At 40.3% G+C, this 17,671-nt stretch overlaps 1 protein-coding gene across 1 annotated transcript; it reads left to right on the forward strand.

The window, feature by feature from the left end:
* Window positions 1-4,848: 4,848 nt before the first annotated feature.
* LOC120039522 (zinc finger protein 2 homolog) lies at window positions 4,849-8,380 on the forward strand. Its single transcript, XM_038984930.1, has 3 exons — window positions 4,849-5,485; window positions 5,575-6,246; window positions 8,183-8,380. The coding sequence occupies exons 1-3, from the start codon at window positions 4,874-4,876 to the stop codon at window positions 8,378-8,380; spliced, it is 1,482 nt and encodes a 493-aa protein (XP_038840858.1). The 5' UTR covers window positions 4,849-4,873.
* Window positions 8,381-17,671: the final 9,291 nt, after the last annotated feature.

Below are 17,671 nucleotides of genomic sequence, written 5' to 3' on the forward strand. Positions count from 1 at the left end.
CTGAAAAGAGAGAGAAGCTCTGCAGTGAGGTGGAAAGTTACTACGGATATTGCAGGAGTTTCCTCTTGAAATCAGACATGTCCGTGGTGAGAACAACCTGGTTGCTGATTGTCTCAAGGGGGGCAGTCAAAATGTTTTGTGTTTTGCGTTTAGCCAGTGCGTTGCCATGGATCACAATTTATTTTGACTGCACGGTTTTCCGTATTGGAGATGAGTTTTGTTTGGGCTCGTTCCAAGGGGACGAGAGTTCTAGAAGCAAGTGAGTTTTAGGAAGACGAGAGTTCTAGAAGCTAGTGAGTTTTAGGAAGACGAGAGTTCTAGAAGTTATAGAAAGAAAAATCTTTGTGGGAATAATAAAAAATACATATTGTTTTTAATTGTTGTTTGCCAGTAGACAGACACCGTGTTTATATTGGTGACGGTGAAGCATTGTAGTTGATTATAATGTGAAATGGAAGTTGTTTTCTGTTGTTGGTGAGCAAACTCTTAAGGTGTTAGTTAGTCTTTGGTTTTTCCATTTATGTTTTGAGGTTGGACTTTAGCTCGTTAGCACGTTGGGAGCACTGATTGGTGTCACCTCGTTAGTCAGTATGTGTTACACCTGTGCTGGCTTGTCCATCTCGTTAGTGGGAAGGTGTTTCACCTGAGCTGGTCCAGGATCTATTTAAGAGTGTCTGGCCCAGTGCCCCATTTGTCTTGATAGATGTGGAGAGTCAACACCTTTAGTTGCGCCACCTTTTTGGTTTGGTTCCTGTCTTTAAGTTTGTTGTGGGTTTTTCTTTTGTTTGCCTCTTCTTGGGCATATTTAGTGGGTCTCATGGTGGGTGTCTTTTATGTCCCAGTTGTTGTTACTAGTCAACTTTCAGTGGACACCCCCATAGTGTCTTTCAGAGCCCCTCCTAAAAAACAAGCTTATATTTTGGGTTGGATATTGCATCCAATTAGTGTTTTAATCAATGGCATTTCCTTAGAATGCTCATTGGTCTTTCAGTTGTTAATCTTCTGTTTTTTTTATCCTGTTATTTTTGTGTACTAAATATTTCTGTTTATTTTCATTGTTTTCTCCTGTGAAGCCATTGTGTTGCATCCATGTCTGAAATGTGCTGTATAAATAAAGCTTGATTTGATTTTAACAAATGAACGACCAATCAACAGACTCTTGGTCCATCTTAGTATGAAAATCAGTATCAATCCCACTTTTCAAGCCTGCTGAAGGCGTGGTGGAGTGGTAAACACCACCCCCGGCTCTACCAGGGGCTTGAGGTGGTCTCCCACAGCTCTGCTGGTGGAGTGGTAAACACCACCCCCGGCTCTACCAGGGGCTTGAGGTGGTCTCCCACAGCTCTGCTGGTGGAGTGGTAAACACCACACCCGGCTCTACCAGGGGCTTGAGGTGGTCTCCCACAGCTCTGCTGGTGGAGTGGTAAACACCACACACGGCTCTACCAGGGGCTTGAGGTGGTCTCCCACAGCTCTGCTTATGTCATGTTCTGTGGCCTTGCCGTTAGTTTATTTTTCATAGCCGATCATTGAGTATCTCTACCGCTCCTGCTGTCTCTAGAGAGTTGAAAACAGCAGGTCTGGGACAGGTAGCACGTCCGGTGAACAGGTCAGGTTTCCATAGCCGCAGGCAGAACAGTTGAAACTGGAGCAGCAGCACGGCCAGGGGACAGCAAGGAGTCATCATGCCAGGTAGTCCTGAGGCATGGTCCTAGGGCTCAGGTACTCCGAGAGAGAGAAAGAAAGAGAGAATTAGAGAGAGCATACTTAAATTCACCCAGGACACCGGATAAGACAGGAGAAATAGTCCAGATATAACAGACTGACCCTAGCCCCCCGACACAAACTACTGCAGCATCAATACCAGAGGCTGAGACAAGAGGATTCAGGAGACACTGTGGCCCCATCCGATGATATCCCCCAGACAGGGCCAAACAGGCAGGATATAACTCCACCCACTTTGCCAAAGCACAGCCCCCACACCACTAGAGGGATATCTTCAACCACAAACTTACCATCCTGAGACAAGGCCGAGTATAGCCCACAAAGATCTCCACCACAGCACAACCCAAGGGGGGGCGCTAACCCAGACAGGAAGATCACGTCAGTGACTGAAACCACTCAAGTGACGCACCCCTCCTAGGGACGGCATGGAAGAGCACCAGTAAGCCAGTGACTCATATATATATATATAAATATATGGACAAGCGGCATAGACAGATACAGTAGAATAGGATAGAATACAGTATATACATATGAGATGAGTAATACATAGACTAAGATACAGTAGAATAGGATAGAATACAGTATATACATATGAGATGAGTAATGCATAGACTAAGATACAGTAGAATAGGATAGAATACAGTATATACATATGAGATGAGTAATGCCAGATATGTAAACATGCAGGAGATCCATGAAGGAAAGATAGTGATGGTGCTCAGTGACGTTGTTGCAAATGGTGGGTAAAATGGTAAAACGTTTGAGTTCATTCTGTCCATTATTACATCATTACATCAAGTGTTCCAATGGTAAAACGTTTGAGTTCATTTTGTCCATTATTACATCATTACATCAAGTGTTCCAATGGTAAAACGTTTGAGTTCATTGTGACATGGTCACTTTGCCTTCTGTTTATTGCCACGTTGGGATGCAACCTTTGTTTGTTGTCATTTTTTAATTTTTTTTTATCATTTTACCCCCGTTTTTTCTCCCCAATTTCGATCTTGTCTCATCGCTGCAACTCCCCAATGGGCTCAGGAGGCGAAGGTCGAGTCATGCGTCCTCTGAAATATGACCCGTCAAACCGCGCTTCTTAACACCCGCCCGCTTAACCCGGAAGCCAGCTGCACCAATGTGTAGGAGGAAACACCGGGCGACGCTTGGCCAATTGTGTGCCGCCCTATGGAACTCCCGATCACGGCAGGTTGTGGTACAGCCCGGGATCGAACCCAGGTGACGCCTCTAGTGACGCCTCTAGCACTGCCATGCAGTACCTTAGACCGCTGCACCACTCGGGTCTATAGTGACGCCTCTAACACTGTGATCTAGTACCTTAGACTGCTGCACCACTCGGGTCTATCGTGACGCCTCTAACACTGTGATACAGTACCTTAGATCGCTCTGCCACTCAGGCATAACTTTTTTTAACCAATTCTGATGGTTGTTAAAAGTGGAATTTTGACATTATTACCGTTATATCAACACACTTAACACTCCCAACACCCCCAACTATAATTCTCTTTGGCACCGTAGACTTCTAGTGACCACTTGATTCCATGTGACCAAACATTTCATGTGACCGAATTCTCCGGTTGGAACATTATTGATGTTTTATGTTAAAAACATCCTAAAGATTGATTCCATACACCGTTTGACATGTTTCTAAAGGACTGTAACGGAACTTCTCGAGTTTTTGTCTGGACGAAGTGCCTGCGCCTCATGAAGAAGATGGATTACTGGGCTGAACACGCTAACAACAAGTGGCTATTTGGACATATGAGTGTTTTCTATCCAATACTACTAATAATATGCATATATTATTGGGGGGCGCTCATCCCACATTGATCACAGCTATAAGGTTTCTCTCCTGTGTGTGTTCTTCTATGACCTACTGAAGAGATAAGTCTTCAGTAAAGACTTAAAGGTTGAGACCGAGTCTGCGTCTCTCACATGGGTAGGCAGACCGTTCCATAAAAATGGAGATCTATAGGAGAAAGCCTTGCCTCCCGCTGTTTGCTTAGAAATTCTAGGGACAATTAGGAGGCCTGCGTCTTGTGACCGTAGCGTACGTATAGGTATGTACGGCAGGACCAACTCGGAAAGATAGGTAGGAGCAAGCCCATGTAACGCTTTATAGGTTAACAGTAAAACCTTGAAATCAGCCCTTGCCTTAACAGGAAGCCAGTGTAGGGAAGCTAGCACTGGAGTAATATGATCAAATTTCTTGGTTCTAGTCAGGATTCTAGCAGCCGTATTTAGCACTAACTGAAGTTTATTTAGTGCTTTATCCAGGTAGCCGGAAAATAGAGCATTGCAGTAGTCTAACCTAGAAGTAACAAATGCATGGATACATTTTTCTGCGTCTTTTTATAATTTGATCATTTTATATTGTATAATTATAATCCAAAGTAGTGTGAAATGCACTCATAAGCAACCTGGAAATGGAGTTTACTCCCATGAGTTTTCCCCTATTCACATTCAGAATACATTGTGAAAAACTAAAAGCTTTGCTCACCATTTTTGCTCCAGGCAGATATACTACATCCATAACTAGTGGTTTCCTCATTAGCAGATATACTACATCCATAACTAGTGGTTTCCTCATGACCAGATATACTACATCCATAACTAGTGGTTTCCTCATTAGCAGATATACTACATCCATAACTAGTGGTTTCCTCATTACCAGATATACTACATCCATAACTAGTGGTTTCCTCATTACCAGATATACTACATCCATAACTAGTGGTTTCCTCATTAGCAGGGAGGAGTTTCTACAACCAAATTGCATGTGCATCGCCCTCGTGCCGCAATTTTATTAAACACAGAAAGGGGCTTATATTGGAGACCAAAAGTCGTCTGGCACACTGCTTAGAGTTTCAACAACATGAATAACTTATTTCTAGTCTACAATCATCGATGTTACTACTAAAATATGACTATTCTTGCTCATTTTAAGACAATTGTAAAATAATTTTAACATTCATTACAGACGTCAATTGTTGTACAACATCATGGCTACGCTGTTGGCATCACCTTTTACAGTGGATTTCCACTGTTGTGGGCCTTTAATTATCTGACTTTGATGTTCACACAGGAGAGATACGGGACTATCGTGAATCCTCTGGGGAGCCTCAACAACCTCATGATGCTGACGAGGCAGAGAAGAGTCTCTCCAGATCAGAACACCTCAAGAAACACCTGCAGAGACCCACAGGGAGGAGAACTCACTGCCGCTCTGACTGGGAAGAGATTCACCTCATCAGGCATTACAATTCATCAGAGAACACACACAGGAGAGAAATCGTATAGCTGTGGGCAATGTGAGAAGAGTTTTAGTCGATTTGGCCATCTGACATTACACCAGAGAACACACACAGGAGAGAAACCTTATAGATGTGCTCAATGTGGGAGGAGTTTTGGTAGATCTGGCCAGCTGACATCACACCAGAGAATACATACAGGAGAGAAATCTTATAGCTGTGATCAATGTGGGAAGAGTTTTGGTGCATCTTGCTATCTGACAGTGCACCAGAGAATACACACAGGAGAGAAACCTTATAGCTGTGGTCAATGTGGGAAGAGTTTTGGTAGATCTGGCCAGCTGACATCACACCAGAGAATACACACAGGAGAGAAACCTTATAGCTGTGATCAATGTGGGAAGAGATGTACTACATCATACTCTCTGACTGTACACCAGAGAAAACACACAGGAGAGAAACCTTATAGCTGTGGTCAATGTGGGAAGAGTTTTGTTCAATCTGGCTCTCTGACTGTACACCAGAGAACACACACACACAACACACAGGAGAGAAACCTTTTAGCTGTGGTCAATGTGGGAAGAGTTTTGGTAGATCTGGCCAGCTGACATCACACCAGAGAATACACACAGGAGAGAAACCTTATATCTGTGCTCAATGTGGGAATAGTTTTACTACATCAAGCAATCTGACTTCACACCAGAGAACACACACAGGAGAGAAACCTCATAGTTGTGATCAATGTGGGAAGAGTTTTACGACATCAAGCAATCTGACTTCACACCAGAGAACACACACAGGAGAGAAACCTTATAGCTGTGATCAATGTGGGATGAGTTTTACTATATCTAGCTCTCTGACTTCACACCAGAGAACACACACAGGAGAGAAGCCTTATAGCTGTGATCAATGTGAGAAGAGTTTTACTACATCTTGCTATCTGACTGTACACCAGAGAACACACACAGGAGAGAAGCCTTATATCTGTGATCAATGTGGGAAGAGTTTTCCTACATCTAGCCAGCTGACTTCACACCAGAGAACACACACAGGAGAGAAACCTTATATCTGTGATCAATGTGGGATGAGTTTTACTACATCAAGCCATCTGACTGTACACCAGAGAACACACACAGGAGAGAAACCTTATAGTTGTAATCATTGTGAGAAGAGGTTTCCTACATCTAGCCAGCTGACTTCACACCAGAGAACACACACAGGAGAGAAACCTCATAGCTGTGATCAATGTGACAAGAGATACTCTGATAAAAGATATCTGATCAAACATCAGAAAATACATGAAGAAGTTGTTTCATGATATCAATGAAATAATGTCACAATGTAGAATGTTTTAACATTGTAGTATGAGTATTTTAATGATGTCACAATGTAGAATGTTTTAACATTGTAGTAGGAGTATTTTAATGATGTCACAATGTAGAATGTTTTAACATTGTAGAAGGAGTATTTTAATGATGTTCTACCTTTTCCTTTGCCCTGTTCAATTGATTGCAGCATGATATGGATATTAGCCTCAGGGGAAAATCCAGGCTCTGAATTGAAAGAGTATTATTTTACAAAAAGTGACTAACAAAAAAATAGCTGTGTTACACTTACTGCGTTGGTGACACACTTTAATCAAAATGCAGCACTTCCAAATGTAGCTAGCTGTTTTCTACAAGTTGAAAAGGCTGCTTGTTTAAAAATATACATGTAAGATGATAATTGTTGCAGATGTTTGTGTATATACACACATGAAAGCAGTATAATAAATTGGTCTATAATCAATTTTATTAACAATCTGACATCACTCCAGTATTTCTTTACAACATTCAAATTCTAATTGTCTTTATTCCACTACTGAAGAAGCATGACTCAAATCACCTCATATTTCAAACATCCAGCCTGACAAAAGATACATGTTTTATTATTCCATGCCTCACCATTAAGTGAAGTATTGCCAATACATATTAACAAAGGGGTGTACATTTGGTTTTGATTTTCATATTTACAATTATGTAACATTTAGTAATCATAATTATTTATGCAACCAGCTGACCATTTTTGGGTACAATTATATTGACAATGTTGCCCTGCTTTTAGAATATCAGGGTTCATTCTCAGATGTGCTAACCCAAATGCATGACATTGGGGACTGGGCCCTGATCCAACAACATGCCTATCGAGTGAACCCTCAAAAGAGAGATAGAAGTAAGGTGGAAAGTTACTACGGATATTGCAGGAGTTGGTTGCTGATTGTATTAAGGGTGGGCAGTCAACAAGTTTTGCGTTTAGCCAGTGCGTTGCCATGGATCACAATTTATTTTGACTGCACGTTTTTCCGTATTGGAGATGAGTTTTGTTTGGGCTCGTTCCAAGGGGACGAGAGTTCTAGAAGCTAGTGGGTTTTAGGATTCTATTTAAAGAGAAATGATTTAAAAAATAATACGATGATATATTATTTAGAAATACTTGTTTTTTCTTGTTTTTAATTGTTGACAGCCAGCAGACACTATGTTTATATTGTAGAAGTATTGTAGTTGATTATGTGAAAGTTTTCTGTTGGGGGTGATCAAACTTGTCCAACAAAAATATAGGATATATTTGTCTTAAGGGGGGAGGAGTTACAGGCTTTGGTTTTTCCATTTATGTTTTGAGGTTGGACTTTAGCTCGTATAGCTCGTTAGCACGTATAGCTCGTTAGCACGTATAGCTCGTTAGCACGTATAGCTCGTTAGCACGTATAGCTCGTTAGCACGTATAGCTCGTTAGCACGTATAGCTCGTTAGCACGTATAGCTCGTTAGCACGTATAGCTCGTTAGCACGTATAGCTCGTTAGCACGTATAGCTCGTTAGCACGTATAGCTCGTTAGCACGTAGGACGCACTGATTGGTGTCACCTCGTTAGTCAGTATGTGTTACACCTGTGCTGGCTTGTCCATCTCGTTAATGGGAAGGTGTTTCACCTGAGCTGGTCCAGGTTCTATTTAAGAGTGTCTGGCCCAGTGCTCCAGTTGTCTTGATAGATGTGGAGAGTCAACACCTTTAGTTGCTCCACTTCCAGTCTTTTGATGTGGGATTTTCTTTTGTTGGCATTTCCTTAGGGTGCTCATTAGTCTTTCAGTTGTTAGTCTTCTGTATGTTGTGTACTAAATATTTCTGTTTACTTTCATTTTTTTATTTGTGTCAGACAGTGCTGAAAGTCTACATCAGCTACATCCGATCCTTCTTTCAGTACGTTAACAACGTATCTGGACTGACATCAACCAGCAATAGACAGTCAACCATTGGCCAGAAGTTCATTAACAGAGCCACTCACAACCCATCACTGAAGGAAGCCGTGGGACAAATGGACCACAGATACACCGTAATGCTGAAACTGGCGTAGAAGGGGGAAAAGGAGGAAAAATAAATAAATAAATAAAATACTAAAAATTGTGTGTTTGAAAGTGTGTAGATATATGTGAATGCTCCTTAGCACCCCCACCCCTCTCCCCCCGCACAGTTGTGAGCTATAATTTTAATGAAGTTAAATTTTTTAAATTCTTTTTAAACACCATAAACTAGGGAAAAGAAAAAGTTGGCTCTAATCTATGCCTGTTGGACCACACCCTCTTTCCTTGCTCCTGGCCTGCCCTGCCTCTTCCACCAATCCATTTGTTTCTTATGGACAGAGAAGAGCAGAAGCTCTGAGCTGTCCGATCTGGTCCATTGTTTACTACTGGCTCCAGTTGTCTTGATAGATGTGGAGAGTCAACACCTTTAGTTGCGCTACCTTTTTGGTTTGCTTCCTGTCTTTAAATTTGGTGTGGGTTTTTCTTTTGTTTGTCTCTTCTTGCGCAGATTTAGTGGGTCTCATGGTGGGTATCTTTTAGGTCCCAGTTGTTACTAGTCAACTTTCAGTGGACACCCCTATAGTGTCTATCAGAACCCCTCCTAAAAAACAATCCTATATTTTGGGTTGGATATTGCATCCAATTAATATTTTAATCAATGGAATTTCCTTAGAATGTTCATTAGTCTTTCAGTTGTTAGTCTTCTGTTTGATGTGTACTAAATATTTCTGTTTATTTCATTTTTTCCCCCCTTGTGAAGCCATTCTGTTGAATCCATGTCTGAAATGTGCTGTATAAATAAAGCTTGATTTGATTTCAACAAATGAACCCAATGACCAATCAACAGACTCTTGGTCCCTCTTAGTATGAAAAACTGTATCACTTTTCCAGTCTGCTGAAGGCGTGGTGGAGTGGTAAACACCACCCCCGGCTCTACCAGGGGCTTGAGGTGGTCTCCCACAGCTCTGCTTATGTCATGTTCTGTGGCCTTGCTGTTCCATTTCTTCACTGCCCCTGCAACACAGAAATAAACGCATTTCGTAATATTACATAAAACATTAAAAGTAATGTATTTGGAACATATTTGGACTTAGTAGGGTAGGGCGTCATCTGATCACTCCAAGCTGCATTCGGTTCAGATCTACCAGGATGGGCCTTGACATAGTCTGGATGCAGTCAGGCCACTGAATATGCATCAGCAATGTAAAGAGATGGGGTGAATGAGTGGGGGAAAGTACATTTGACATAAAATACCTTCATAATATCAAAGAACAAAAGTGTGTGCCTGAGGGGAAATTAACTTTCATACAGCCAAAAGGGGTGAGAAATTACACCAATATCAGTGGACAATTTGCACTAATGTAAATAAATATAGATGATGGAACCTATTCCCTTTTGCTGACGTGATGAACCACTAAGGGGACACAAATATTTACCATCTAAACCATGTGTGACCTCTCTCCTCTCTGGCTGTAGAAGTGTTCTTCCTAACCAGTCCCTCAACAGCTCTCTGACTGAGCTCCATCCTCACTTGGTCTTCAGAGGAGAGGAAGGCTGAGGAGGGATGGAAGGATGACTGGATCAGTCAGTCAATAAAGTGTAGAGCTGCTGTCTGACAAAATCACTATTTTCATAGTTCATTAAAGTAAATAAGGATTTATGACTGCTGAATACCAACTATCAATCACTTAGATCATGTATTTTCAGGTAGAGATACATCCTTGGGACGTTCCTAGCCCATTGAAGTTGACATTTACTGTATTGGAGCAGCTGACTGAACAGTTCAACGTCAGTTCACCGTCTCACCTCATACTGTATTGGAGCAGCAGCTGACTACCCGGTTCAACATCAGTTCACCGTCTCACCTCATACTGTATTGGAGCAGCAGCAGCTGACTGCCCGGTTCAACATCAGTTCACCGTCTCACCTCATACTGTATTGGAGCAGCAGCAGCTGACTTGATCGTTGATGCTAATCATCATGTTTTGAATCTGAGAGTAAATAGAGCCGACTACAACTCTAAAAATGAAGGGTTCAACTGGAGTTGTTCTCAGATCCCCTAAGAACCGTAGGGTTCTTGGTCAATGAAAAACAGCCCCAAAAGGTTCTTCAAAGAACTTGTTAGAAGGTGGGTTCATCGAGGAACCTCCGTTGTTGCTGGACTTCTTCCGGGAACTTCGCAATTACAACTGAAAACGATGGTGACAAGTTTGGATGTGACAACAGTTAAAATGATTGGGTTGATGTTTGGCTCTGAATATGTCTCGAAATAATTTATATAATAATATAACATACTAATAATGAATAACGAAGACAATGATGGTTTTCTGTGAATAGCTTCCATAACGTTACTATAGTTAATTACCGTAAATATTAGAAAGCCGGGTTTGACCGTCGGCGTTGTATGAGCTACAGTACAGTACCGTTATCTAGCTAGCTAACGTTATGTCCTAACTAGGCACAACTAGGTTTGGATTATTTCCCTCAACTATATTCTTTCCCATATATTGTATATCGTTTTCATAAAGCCAACATGGCTTTACACACATTAACGTAAGTTTCCAATCTAGAGCAGTTCTCACTTTTGTGATAATGAACTAGCTAACGTTAACTAACTAACTAACTAACTAACTAACTAAGGACGGTGACCTGTCCAGACGAGATGTTACAACGAACTGAATCGTCAATGGAGGTCTTCCTCTTTATATAACCTGCTACAGCATGCAATACTATTAACTCACAAGGGGGCATAACGTTACATGGACAATACTATCCCATTTTGGAAACGTTACATGGACAATACTATCCCATTTTGGAAACGTTACATGGACAATACTATCCCATTTTGGAAACGTTACATGTACAATACTATCCCATTTTGGAAACTTTACATGTACAATACTATCCCATTTTGGAAACGTTACATGTACAATACTATCCCATTTTGGAAACGTTACATGTCCGCCCCCTTGTGGAGGGAAATTAATATCTTAGATGGTAGCTGTAGATGGGATTCAAATGCATAATGGTATTAATACAGTGTCTAGACTACCTCTTTTGTATAAATGCCCTTCAGAATCCAAACACAGTATTGCCACGCAGCAAAATGTTGCGTATAATCTTTCAAGTCAGCCTGATAAAATATTGAACAATTTGTGAACAAAGATATCTTGAAATGTGATATTAGGCCTGTATGGCAGTACTGTTACTGTATGGCAGTACTGTATTGGCTAGTGCTTCTCCAATATGTTCTTCTATTTTACATTATATTGTATGTCGATGCCATTTATCTTTCAATATTCATTTAATATATATATTTAAATGCTTGTAAGACTATTCTTTGACACATTTTCTATTCCTTTGAAATTCTTATAGGACAGAACATGGACACAATGCAATTGGGATCAAGAAGAAGGTACAGATATGTTGTAGGACAGCTGCATTTGAAGTGTACATTTAACCTACATAGCAGTCAATACAAACTGACATCTATTAGCATACAAATGTGTGCAAATTATCTTTTCAGATGTTCTCAGAAATGAATCAAGTCCATGGAATGGATATAGACATAAAGATAATTCAAGGACTATCAGAGGTAGAGAGGCGAGGCAGGGGTGAGGACATCATCCTGCTATTTTGACAGTCCCTGAAGGACAATACAGAAGAGGTATTTGCTCTTATTCCTTCCCTTTCTCTAATGTATTTTGTAATAAAATTAGCAACTGTAGTAATATAATTGCTTTACTTTACTAGGACTGGAGACCACAGCAGCGATCCTGCTCTTGCCCAACCTCTTCAATGAGGACCCGAGTGGCCTTTATGTCCGTGACAAGGTATGCCTATGCACCAATCATCTGTTTCTTCATAAACATAGGTGTGCATGCTGATATAAAACTACAGCTGAACATTTGTTATGTTCTTTGTTAATTGTATGTGTTTTAATCTTTTCTTACTTTTGTTGACACAGATTTCACCGCTCTTCACTCCTTTACTGCACATCGGCGGAAATCCATTTCACCATGAGAGTGAAATCCCGCTGGCCTTTGATGAGGAGAACATCCACGCCCTCGAGGACGTCCCCATGGGACATGGGGCTCTGCTAGGGCTGTATTTTCTATTTTCCCTTAAATTTCCCCAAAATGTCAGAAAAACACTTATGTTGTTAAGTTACTGTGTTCTGGGGAGAAGATAAGTTGGTGTGAAGTTACCAGGGCCGGTCATAAAGATGGCAAACTTCCTAACATAAATAAGTGGATACGATATACACACTAAAGCTGAAAAATCTGTATTTAGCATCAAGTCTACAATATTGATAGTTTACCTATGATTTATTTTTAATGTATGTTGTTTTTATTGTACATCATTATTTATATATTTTTTAAATGTCATGAAAAGCACTATACAAAGTAAATGTATTATTTATTAAGGTCTGACATGTCTTCAGAAATGTTGCAATTTTAAAATGTGTTTTGTTTGGTAAATTGTTTGGTAAATATTAATTCACATTTGTGGTACCACTAAATAAACAATTAATTATTTAAATCAATATTGTTATTAAAATATGTTTTTGTAATGCAGGGAGGGTGGACAGGGAGTTTAAAAAATGAACCCCAAAAGGTTCTTTGAGGAACCATGATAAGGGGTTCTTCAATGAACTTATACGGGTTCCCACAAAAGGTTCTTTGAATAACTTTTAGGGGTTCCCCCACAGTTTCAATTTGAAAACCCCCAAAGGATACCCCAGGAACCTTTACTTTTCAGAGTGTATATTGATAAAAGTTACCTTGTCCGAGAGACATTTACATAGTTATACACAGCCCCTTTAGGGATGACTATTTTAGGGCAAAATAGCGGCCACAACAGACAGACCTGATATTGCCCATAATTCGACGTCCTTGGACGTCACGTGCTGAGTGGGTATGACCAAATTATTCTATTTAGCTGCACTTTGCAGTACATTTTTACACTATAATAAATGTTTCTGATGCCACATCGCCCGTTTTCAAAGGGAGTCGTTGGTTTTTAGATGCAGTCGCTATTTAGCTTTTTGTCTGAAAGTATTTTCTCAACTGCGATACCAACTCCAGTCAGCAGATGGCGATGTGCGTATTTCAGGTGATTCTGCCACTGTGACGTATAATCTAGTGGACGGGACACTTCTTCAACATCAACAGCTAATCAGCCACATTGTTTCACTCTAACTTGCTAGGTTTAATTAATAAATCTAGCAACTCCTCTCATACTGGGAATAATTACAGGTGCACCTTACTAGCTTATACTATATCATACATGGTCTTAACTAGTAAACACAGATTCCAGTTTTCATCCAGTTCACACAGATAGCTGGCTAAGCCCTCTTCACACCTCCAAGGTGCCCCCTCACACAGGAATACACACTTTTCCTTTTTTTAAACTACGTTCGAGATGTGGTATCCACTCGGCTCACTGCCTCTCAGATCAAAGGTGGGTCCATCTGCTCCGTTCCCGAAGTGTGGTTTCCCTGAGATCCCAAGTGCACGATTTACCCAGATCGTCAGAAGCGGTCACCAAGTGAAGATTCACATCCCCATCACCAAATGTGGTTGTTAAGTTCTTTAATATCAAATGAGGAGTCAAACTTATCACACAAGTCAGAGTTATTCTTAAACTAAATCTTTATTCACTTATTAATAAGGGAGCAGGTCAATACAACACACACATATAAAGTGAATCAATTGAGTGCTCTACGATAATGATGGCTGGTTGACGAATCACCCCCAGAAGATTCATTGAGAGCCATGAGACAAAAGTACAAAGGTCTTTTATAGCCAAGATACACCCCTTTCAACCTACATGACAAACAACAGATGTATAGAACGGGTCACAAGGTTAAGATTTGTATAAAAGATACTTATAATTCACAGCAGACAGTATCTGCTGTAAAAACAGTACTCTTTGTGTAGAGACCAGGGTCTGGCCCTGGGGTCATCTCTCCCTGGTACCATATAGAACAGAAACATTAACTCATGCTCTGAAATGCGGTCTCTTCAGGTTTTATCACCCAAAAGACATTGTAAATCTCCTGTCAGTGTTTTCTCCCAGAGGCCTATCCTCAGTAGAACACAGACACAATAGTTCTAAGAACCATCTATTCTGTTGCATAAAACAACCATTTGATGCAATAAAAGTATTATAACATAATGTTGCAGTTTTGCTCTCAGTGTCCACTGAAAGTTGACTAGTAACAACAACTGGGACCTAAAAGACACCCACCATGAGACCCACTAAATCTGCCCAAGAAGAGGCAAACAAAAGAAAAACCCACACCAAACTTAAAGACAGGAAGTCTCAGTCCCCAATGCTCTAGTACATTTGGGTTGGCACATCTGAACATGAACCCTGATATTCTACGTCAATTTTATACCCGAAAATTGTCAGTTGATTGCATAAATAATTATGATTACTAAATGTCACATGAATTGGAAATAGGAAATATCAAAACCAAATGTTTGTTAATATGTTTTGTATGTATAATATAGAACATAAAGTAATATGTATAAATCACTGATATCGATTAGGGGGGAAATCAGGATGTACGTGATGTTGAAACGAACACAACTAAAAAATAGTCTTATTTTCAACGTCTTTTGAATGACATTTTGAAACACAACTAAAAAACACATGGAAATGGGAGATACATTTTAGCTCACTGGTTAGAGGACAACCTGCAGAAGACAGTTAGCTACATTTTGGAGTGATGCATTTAAATTTAGGGGTCACTAAACAAAGGAACCCAACACTTATTTGTCATCACCCATCGATATCACGTTGAAACAATTGTGCTAGAGGAGGGAGATGAGGTTGGATGTCCTGTTAAAAATGACAGCTGAAAAACCACACGGAATCTGGGAATAATGTGTACATCACTGGTTAGAGGACAACTTGTAGAAAACAGCTCGCTACATTTTGAGGTGTTGCATTTTGATTCAAGTGGGTCACCAACATGGTGTAACAGCTATTTTTGTGTTAGTCACTTTTTGTTAAATCACATAAATAGTACTCTTTCAATTCAGAGCCTGGATTTTTCCTGAGGCTAATATCCATATTACGCTGAAATCAATTGAATGGGGCAAACGTTTAGGGTTCTACATTGTGAAACTCATTAAAATACTCCTTCTACAATGTTAAAACATTCTACATTGTGACATCATTAAAATACTCCTACTACAATGTTAAAACATTCTACATTGTGACATTATTTCATTGATATCATGAAACAACCCCATGTATTTTCTGATGTTTGATCAGATATCTTTTATCATAGTATCTCTTGTCACACAAATCACAGATATGAGGTTTCTCTCCTGTGTGTGTTCTCTGGTGTATAGTCAGAGTTCTAGATGCACCAAAACTCTTCCCACATTGACCACAGCTATAAGGTTTCTCTCCTGTGTGTGTTCTCTGGTGTAGAGTCAGAGTTCTAGATGCACCAAAACTCTTCCCACATTGACCACAGCTATAAGGTTTCTCTCCTGTGTGTATTCTCTGGTGTAGAATCAGAGTGCTAGATGCACCAAAACTCTTCCCACATTGACCACAGCTATAAGGTTTCTCTCCTGTGTGTATTCTCTGGTGTAGAGTCAGAGTGCTAGATGCACCAAAACTCTTCCCACATTGACCACAGCTATAAGGTTTCTCTCCTGTGTGTATTCTCTGGTGTAGAGTCAGGTTGGTTGACTGAGTAAAACTCTTCCCACATTGACCACAGCTATAAGGTTTCTCTCCTGTGTGTGTTCTCTGGTGTAATGTCAGCTGGATAGATGTTGTAAAACTCTTCCCACATTGATCACAGCTATAAGGATTCTCTCCTGTGTGTGTTCTCTGGTGTAATGTCAGCTGGATAGATGTTGTAAAACTCTTCCCACATTGACCACAGCTATAAGGTTTCTCTCCTGTGTGTGTTCTCTGGTGTACAGTCAGACTGCTAGATGTAGTAAAACTCTCCCCACATTGATCACAGCTGTAAGGTCTCTCTCCTGTGTGTGTTCTCTGGTGTACAGTCAGATTGCTAGATGTAGTACATCTCTTCCCACATTTCCCACAGCTATAAGGTTTCTCTCCTGTGTGGATTCTCTGATGAATTTTAATGTCTGATGAGGAGGTGAATCTCTTCCCACAGTCAGAGCAGCAATGAGTTCTCCTCCCTGTGGATCTCTGCAGGTGTTTCTTGAGGTGTTCTGATGTGGAGAGACTCTTCTCTGCCTCGTCAGCATCATGAGGTTGTTGAGGCTCCCCAGAGGATCCACGATGGTCCCTTATCTCTCCTGTGTGAACAACAAAGTCAGACAGATGATTAAAGTCCCACAACAGCGGTAATCCACTATAAAAGGTGATGCCAACAGCGTAGCCATGATGTTGTACAGCAATTGACGTCTGTAATGAATGTTAACATTATTTAACAATCGTCTTAAAATGAGCAAGAATAGTCATAGTTTGTCTTGCTTTCACATTAGTAGTAACATCAATGATTGTAGGCTAGAAATAAGTTATTCATGTTGTTGAAACTCTAAGCAGTGTGCCAGATGACTTTTGGTCTCCAATATAGGCCCCTTTCTGTGTTTGCTAAAATTGCAGCACGAGGGCAAAGCACATATTATTTGATTGTAGAAACTCCTCCCTGCTAATGAGGAAACCACTAGTTATGGATGTAGTATAAATGGTAATGAGGAAACCACTAGTTATGGATGTAGTATATCTGGTAATGAGGAAACCACTAGTTATGGATGTAGTATATCTGGTAATGAGGAAACCGATAGTTATGGATGTAGTATATCTGGTAATGAGGAAACCACTAGTTATGGATGTAGTATATCTGCTAATGAGGAAACCGCTAGTTATGGATGTAGTATATCTGGTAATGAGCAAACCACTAGTTATGGATGTAGTATATCTGGTAATGAGGAAACCACTAGTTATGGATGTAGTATATCTGGTAATGAGGAAACCACTAGTTATGGATGTAGTATATCTGCTAATGAGGAAACCACTAGTTATGGATGTAGAATATCTGCTAATGAGGAAACCACTAGTTATGGATGTAGTATATCTGGTAATGAGGAAACCACTAGTTATGGATGTAGTATATCTGGTAATGAGGAAACCACTAGTTATGGATGTAGTATATCTGGTAATGAGGAAACCACTAGTTATGGATGTAGTATATCTGGTAATGAGGAAACCACTAGTTATGGATGTAGTATATCTGGTAATGAGGAAACCACTAGTTATGGATGTAGTATATCTGCTAACGAGGAAACCACTAGTTATGGATGTAGTATATCTGGTAATGAGGAAACCACTAGTTA

The sequence above is a fragment of the Salvelinus namaycush genome, unplaced genomic scaffold (genome assembly GCF_016432855.1).
Source record: "Salvelinus namaycush isolate Seneca unplaced genomic scaffold, SaNama_1.0 Scaffold277, whole genome shotgun sequence".
Classification (NCBI taxonomy): domain Eukaryota; kingdom Metazoa; phylum Chordata; class Actinopteri; order Salmoniformes; family Salmonidae; genus Salvelinus; species Salvelinus namaycush.

Coding starts and splice junctions, on each gene's coding strand:
- LOC120039522 (XM_038984930.1), top strand. CDS start 4,874: ATGATGCTGACGAGGCAGAGAAGAGTCTCTCCAGATCAGAACACCTCA. Junction 5,486..5,574: donor GTCAATGTGGGAAGAGTTTT/GTTCAATCTGGC, acceptor CAATGTGGGAAG/AGTTTTGGTAGATCTGGCCA. Junction 6,247..8,182: donor GCTGTGATCAATGTGACAAG/AGATACTCTGAT, acceptor TATTTGTGTCAG/ACAGTGCTGAAAGTCTACAT.